Below are 7,500 nucleotides of genomic sequence, written 5' to 3'. Positions count from 1 at the left end.
ATCAATCTAATCATTGTACATGTATCATATATTAACAAAACATCAAGTGTGTTTGACCATTAACTTTAACAAAACTATGAAAAAAAAAAAAAACTTTGAAAGATATACATAAATATTTTATTAAAATCAACTATTCAGCAAAAAATCCTCTCCAACAACAAGTCACATACATATTATCAAATAATACTTAAAGATGCATCCTTGTACACCATATAAACATGGGCTGGTCTATGTATCAAAATCATGCATTTAGGTACGACTACAAAGGCAATCTTGCTTGTCTGTAAACATGGGCTTGCAGAGTCTGGTGGAACAATCTGCATTGCATCCAGAAAAGGAGTGATCTGCCCTGCTATGCAGTTTGCGAACAAAACCTTTGCACCCATGACATCTGAAATAATTAACAGGAAAAAAAAAAACACATCAAAATATACATTTTTATTTGTAAATTAAGGCTACTTGCTAATATAAAATTCAGTACAGACTTGTGCGAAATACGCATCACAAAGTCTATTGAATACTACACTATATAGACTATATAATACATCGCTATAGACAGATAGATTCGGATAGCTTATATTATAGTTCGAAAAAAATATATTTGACGTACCTATTGCGTATTTTGGATGCTGTCAGCGCAAGGCGAAAATCGGGAATGTCCGATTGTTTGGTGGTGACACTATCATCGTTGTCATTCACGTTTGTGTAAAGGAGATGTCAATTTGAAATCCGTCTTCCCGATTAATTACTATCAAAACATGCTTCGTACTGTCCGATAAGCACCCCGACACAGGCAGACCAGGTAAATTACACCACCCCGATACCATGCGACACAGGTAAACAGCAATGGCTGACTATTGTCCCGATTTCTGAATGACCAGTTCAGAAATGACGCGGGATTTCAAATTCCGGTTGGAAATGGGGGTTTGTTGTCGTAAAATGGGAGATATTTTTAGAAAATCGGGATTTCAGGGTAGTTTTGCAATCCCGATCGGGATATCAGGATTTGCCTTTTCAACTGCTTCAAACCGGGAGAATCCCGCACAAATCGGGAAAGTTGGCATGTATGCCCCTCCCCACCCCCCTCCCCCTCCCCCTCCCCACCCAATTTCATAAATGAGAAGATTGATGTGGATGAAAAATGAGGATGTGTACAACAATATTTTGGAATTGAAAAGTTTCCAATTTCCTCTGAAAACATTTTAAAACCCCTCCTGGACTTGAACCTGTGATCTAGTTCTACAGTTCAGCAGTCGACACGTTTACCGACTAAGCTACTCAGCTACGCAATTAAGGTGGTATGATACACCAGAGAAATTTTATATGGATGGAAAGTGGCTGATATGCACAACAATATTTTGAAATTGAAAATTTTCAAATTTACTTTATTTAGTCAAAAAATGCAGTTATAGTTGAAAGCAATCAGAGAAATATTCAAACCCCCTGCTGGACTCGAACATGCAATCTACAGTTCAGCAGTCGACATGCTAACCTACTGAGCTACTCAGCTTGGCAAGAATTTTTTAAATGATTTGACAAATCAGTGATTTTTTAGGTCCATTTTGGGTCCGAATTTCGGACCTTTCCCCTCCTAAATATTACCAATTTTTTCCCAGTTTAGCTTGCATTTTTCCCAATAATCAAAGTATGAAAGGAAAACGTATTTGAAAAAAAATAAACATTCGATGTGAATTATATACATAAGACTTAACAAAGAGTTATGGGAATGATTTGGATAGAATAGTTGAAAATTTTTTAGAAGGTTAAAGAAAATTAGATGTGTAAAATAAAAATAATATAATGTTTGATATGGATTTAAAACTTAACTAAGATAAATTTAATTTTTCCAATTTGACTGAAATGTCGACAATTTTTCCCAATTCGAAAGCCACAGGACCCTTGTAAAAAATGTAGAAAAATCACTGCAAATGTTGCTGATATTTTATATTTTCATCCATGTTTTGAAAGGAAGTCAGCCATTATGACGATGTAGAGTACCTCCTTAAGTCTAAAATGAATAGACAGATATTATTGATATTTACATTTTAATCATGTTCGAAAAGGAAATCAGCCGTGTTAATGTTTCCACAATTGCCAACAGAATACAGTAAAAGAATCTGCAAGGAATTTAAGCTTGATATTGATGTTTACATTTGAGAGAAATAAACTATTACCTTAACCCATTTCCTACGCGATTCGACTGCAGTCGTATTGAGAGTAGCCTCCGGGATACGACTGCAGTCGCACTTCACATACCTGCGTCACTTAGTGACTTGATTTTGCCATTGAAATGCCCGGATATATAAAACATTTTACTGAGTAAGACAAAGCGGAAATATAGCTTGCTCATGCGCAAATAAAAGTGAAACTAGATACTTATTTATGATGGAAAATTTTGGTTAAAACAAAGAAAACTCGCATCATCAGACGCGATCGAGATTTCAAAATGGCGGAGCGAGGTTACGAGTTGAGTGATGGCAGTGATATTGAAGCAGAATACGACGAAGAAGAAGAAATAACTGAGGATTTAGGAAGCATCGTACGTCAAGTTAATCATGGGGAAGTTGACGATTGGATTTTAAATTTGTTTGATGAAGAGGGCGAAAATGACGGCGAATTCTTGGGGTTTCAAAATGAATGGGCAAAAGAAAATTGTCAACCCTGCATGGAAAGTCGGTATAGGAATGTTGGTGGGGCAACTATACAACATCCCGAGGAAGCATCAGCAGGCCACTATTTCGAACTTTTCTGGACAAATGAACTTTTGGACAGACTTGTTAGAGAAACTAACATTTATGCTCACCAAGAACGGGAAAAAATCCACCCCCACCATATGCAGCTAAATGGACCCCCGTTGAAAAGAATGAATTGAAAGCATTCTTAGCATTATGTTTTGCTATGGGAATCCTAAAACTTCCAGAAAAAACTGACTATTGGAGACAAAGCAAATGGATGTTTGTTACATCTTTCAATCGTGTAATGTCCAGAGACAGATTCCATCAAATCTGGAGACACTTACACGTCCAGAACAATGACGAACAACCCGCAGTCCCTGACAAACTCTGCAAATTACGCTGGTTTTTGGATTATCTGGATGCAAAGTTTGGGAAATTTATACCCTGCATGAAAGTGCTACCATTGATGAATCCATGATCAAATTCAAAGGTAGGTTGTCATTCCGACAGTATTTACCTGCAAAGCCCATCAAGTGGGGAGTAAAAGTCTGGATTCTTGCCGAAAGCAGTACAGGATACCTTAGCAAGCTACAAGTGTATACTGGCAAAGAAGGACATCAAGAAAAAGGCTTATCCCACAGGGTAGTAATGGACCTGTGCAGAAACTACTTTGGATCAAACTTAAATGTATATATGGACAACTTCTACACAAGTCCTGACCTTTTGAGTGACCTCCATCTCCGTGGTATCATGGCATGCGGGACAGTGCGAGTCAACCGAAAGGGCCTTCCCAAGGACTTGCTACCAAACAAAATTAATCTAAAAAAGCATGAATTCAAACTCGGGGCCCAGAAGGACAATCTTACTTTCTGTGTTTGGCAGGATACAAAACCTGTGTGTGTCCTGTCAAATTTCCATGACCCAGCTCATAGTGGACAAGTCATCAGACGTGTAGCTGAGAACATAGTAGTTCAGGTACCCAAATTGCTCTCAGACTATCAGAAGCAAATGAAAGGAGTGGACCTGTGTGACCAAATGATTGGCTATTACATGCCAAATCACAGGTGAAAAAATGGTGGCGGAGGATATTCTTCTATCTGATGATGGCTTCAGCGCACAACGCTTATATTGTGGCGAAGGACACCAACCCTGATGTTGCCCGGGAACGATGGCCAAAGCTTCAAAACTTTATTGAGGAACTTATTGATTGGAGATACAAGGGCCAAAAAAGAACCTCCAAAAGTTGACTGTGGGGGAAGAGCTTCAGCCCACGACATTGTGAAGCTTTACCCCAAAAACAAAGTGTGTCGTGAATGTTCACTTTCCGGACAGTCAGGAGAAAGAAAAGGTGTGACAAAATTTGGATGTCAGCAATGTAATGTTGCTGTGCACCTGGAGTGTAGCTCAAAACATATTATGAGGATGATGACTGTTTAAATTTCAAATGTTTTATGTGTTTTGGACTTGTCAATATATTATTTTGTGATATCTGTGACAATTTACTTTGAACATGTTGAAGTAAGTAAAATTGTTATTTTTAAATTTTGAATGCATGAAAATAGCATAGCCATCTATTGTGGTGATTTTTAGCATCATTTCTTAAAATTTTCACAAGAAAATATTAAATATTTTTCATCCTTTTACTCCAAATTCAATGAGATCTAAAATGAAGAACATTTGTGAATTTCTTGTTTGAAATCATCATTACATTGAACATCAATAACTTTTTTATTATTAAAGATATTTTCAAAATTTAAATTGTAAAAGAAACAGATATGATCACTTTAAGTTTGTATTTTATAAAAAAGTAGTACTTGCATTCACTTTTTTACCATAAAATGCAATTGAATAAAAACTTTTTGTAAATATTGTGTATGTTTTTAATTTTTCTTCTGTTTAAATCATTGATAACTTAGGATAGCATTACTGCTGCAATATAAAATTTATATGGTTAGATGCAGAAATTCTACAGCTTTTCAGATATATATAGATACTTTTATATACCTATAGGAATTAATTATCTTGTTATCAGGCAGATTGCAAACATGGTGCTAATTAACTTGGCCATCACAGCAGCAGCCATGTTATCCTCCGTTCTACTGATAAGTTCTGCAAGCAGGGTTCTAGTAGGAAATGGGTTAATGGTGATATAACTGGTGTTTAAGGTTGTCGGAGTTTCGTCCCTTTAGAAAGAGCTTCTAGTTTAAATAGCACACTCTATAACTCTTGTCACTGGTTTTGCAGATTGTTATTGGGAGGGAGGGGGAGGGAAGGGGGATTTCAAAGTTTGAGAGTTGTATGAAATTGTGTGTGATCTAACATTTTGGGGTGTGGATTCAGTGGAGGTGTGGGACCAGACTTGGTGCTTCTCATTGAGGGAGGTGAATAAAAAAAAAAAGCCAGAAAGAGCATAAATTCTTATAAGATATGTTGATTATGTGTCTGTGAAGTTATTTCACTATTGTGAAAACATCAGGACTGATTTTGAATGCAAGAGTTAGAATATCCAAGGCATATACACCCTGACGCTGTGATGACAAGAATTAGAATATCCAAGGCATATACACCCTGACACTGATGACAGATATTTTATGTTGTACATTTTAAGGTGATTCACCTCCTATCTCAGTGTTCAAAGTCAGGTAAAATCAAATTCCCCCAGGAACTTTTCAGAATTTAAAATGGAGCAGGTAACTAGAAATCTTAATTGGACTTTTCTAAATAAACTTGGTGATGACACGCTATTTCGTAAACTGATTCTCGGAATTTGATTTGAATTTTGTTTTGTTTTCTATTTCGCATCAGAGTGTCGCGTTTATCCGTGTCGGTCTGATATTCAGATTCTTGTCTGTGCAGTACCAAAGAGTTCCAATGACTCTGAAATTTTAGAGACCTGAATTTCTTTTTTATTCTTTGTAATCGTGGGGAGATATTGAATTAAATCACCTAAATATCTGTCATCTATGTAAATTGGGTAGATTTGATAACTCAGTACCATTGAGTTCCTTTAAATTGATGAAATGGACAGATTTTACATTCAGGGATCCCTTTCTGTCTAAAAGACACCCAAGATCTCGGTAATTTCATGTGAAATTACAATATTCAGGCGTGTGGATATTGGATTCCTTGGCTTGAACAGTTTGTACAATTAACTTCTTGGTCTGTCGGACAATATCATGATTTGTGATTTGTTTGTGAAATGAAAATATCTCGGGAATATTTAACTGTGTGGATACTGACTTGGTCTGAACATATTGACGTCAGACTTCTTCCTTTTTTTGGAGAAGGCTTTATCAGTAGATTTATTTGTGAAATGAAAGTAACTGATCTTACAAATATTTTTATCGGAATGTCATGGTAGGTCTGGAGTCCATTCTTGACAGACATCTTTTTCAGGTATGCTAAGCCACCTTAATTCACTAGGGTGAAGACGTGGGGAGGATGCCCTTCAGATTTTAAAAATGATGATGATTTTAATGATAAAGTTGATGAACATGATGATGATTAAGATGATGATCTCTTTACAGATGTCCAGCAGACTTTGGAGACACAGCGTGAGGAAATCGCGACGCTTCGTTCTCAGATGTTAGAGGAGTATGAACAACTCTTAACAATCCGAGCAGAAGTGATGGCAACACAGACACAGGAAGTGGAGAAACTCCAGCGAGAGATGGAACAACTTCAGCAGAGTTACCAGGAGCAGATCCGGACGTTCCAGAAGAAGGTGGAAGAACAGTCAGGTACTGGCATCATCCAGGGCTAGAAACACCCAGGGCTAGAAACACCTAGGGCTAAAGACACCTAGGGCTAAAGACACCTAGGGCTTAAAACACCCAGGGCTAGAAACATCCAGGGGTAGTGACACCCAGGGCTAGAAACACCCAGGGCAAGAAACATCCAGCACTAGAAACACCCAGGGCTAGAAACACCCAGGGTTAGAAACACCAGGGCTAGAAACACACAGGGTTAGCAACACCCAGAGCTAGAAACATCCAGGGTTAGAAACATCCAGGGCTAGAAACACCCAGGGCTAGAAACTCCCAGGGCAAGAAATATCCAGTGCTAGAAACACCCAGGGCTAGAAACACCCAGTGCTAGAAACATCCAGGGCTAGTATCTAAACTAGAAAGAAAAAACGGGAGGGGGATGCTTTTTTGGAATTAAGTTAATATAGGATCAACTTGCAAGTTTTTGCAAGTTACTGCATTTCAAAATTTCTGGCACTTCACTTACAGCTGGTGACATCTCAATATGAGTGTTAAATCCTCGAAGCAATTTAACATATTGAAACAAACAATCGGTGGAAAGAAAACAAAAAACTTGTGTGTGGTATTTACAAAATAATGTTGTCACTTTTCAGAGGAAGCAATGCAGAACAAATTAATGGAAGAACATGAAAAAGAAACCCAGGAGTTACGAGACCAGTATGAATCTCAATTAACAGAACTACAGGCAAAGCTAGACACTACCACACAGGAAATGACATCACTTAAGGAGGAAGTGACATCTCTGCAACAGGAAATGACACCACCTGCTGATGATCAGAAAGATTCATGAAGGACACTGATGAGGAAAGCAGTGAAAAGTGTGAAGATAATGTAACCATGTCAACGGCAGATTACATAAACAGGGTGCAGGAACTGCAATCACAGCTGGCAGATAAGTCTACTGAAATTGACGAACTGCAAGAAAAATAGAGCTAGAATCCAGCTCAATATAGAACTGCGAGAGAAAATGACCTTGGACAGTAAACAAGGTCGTAGAGATGAAAAAATGATGCTGGAAAAACACAGTCATATTGAAGAAAGTAACATTAACTGAAGGA

General features: G+C 37.6%; 1 protein-coding gene across 1 annotated transcript in view; it reads left to right on the top strand.

Moving 5' to 3' along the window:
* Positions 1–7,500, top strand: part of LOC130050724 (interaptin-like) — a 31,434-nt gene extending 23,934 nt beyond the window's left edge. Inside the window, exons 14-15 of the mRNA XM_056150976.1 lie at positions 6,203–6,415; positions 7,036–7,500. Coding sequence (XP_056006951.1) covers positions 6,203–6,415; positions 7,036–7,232 — 410 coding nt within the window. The 3' untranslated portion in view covers positions 7,233–7,500. The remainder of the gene's footprint in view (positions 1–6,202; positions 6,416–7,035) is intronic.

This window comes from Ostrea edulis, chromosome 10, assembly GCF_947568905.1.
Source record: "Ostrea edulis chromosome 10, xbOstEdul1.1, whole genome shotgun sequence".
Lineage (NCBI taxonomy): Eukaryota > Metazoa > Mollusca > Bivalvia > Ostreida > Ostreidae > Ostrea > Ostrea edulis.
The sequence above is the reverse complement of the archived record's forward strand: the minus strand, read 5'-3'. Positions and strand labels throughout refer to the sequence as shown.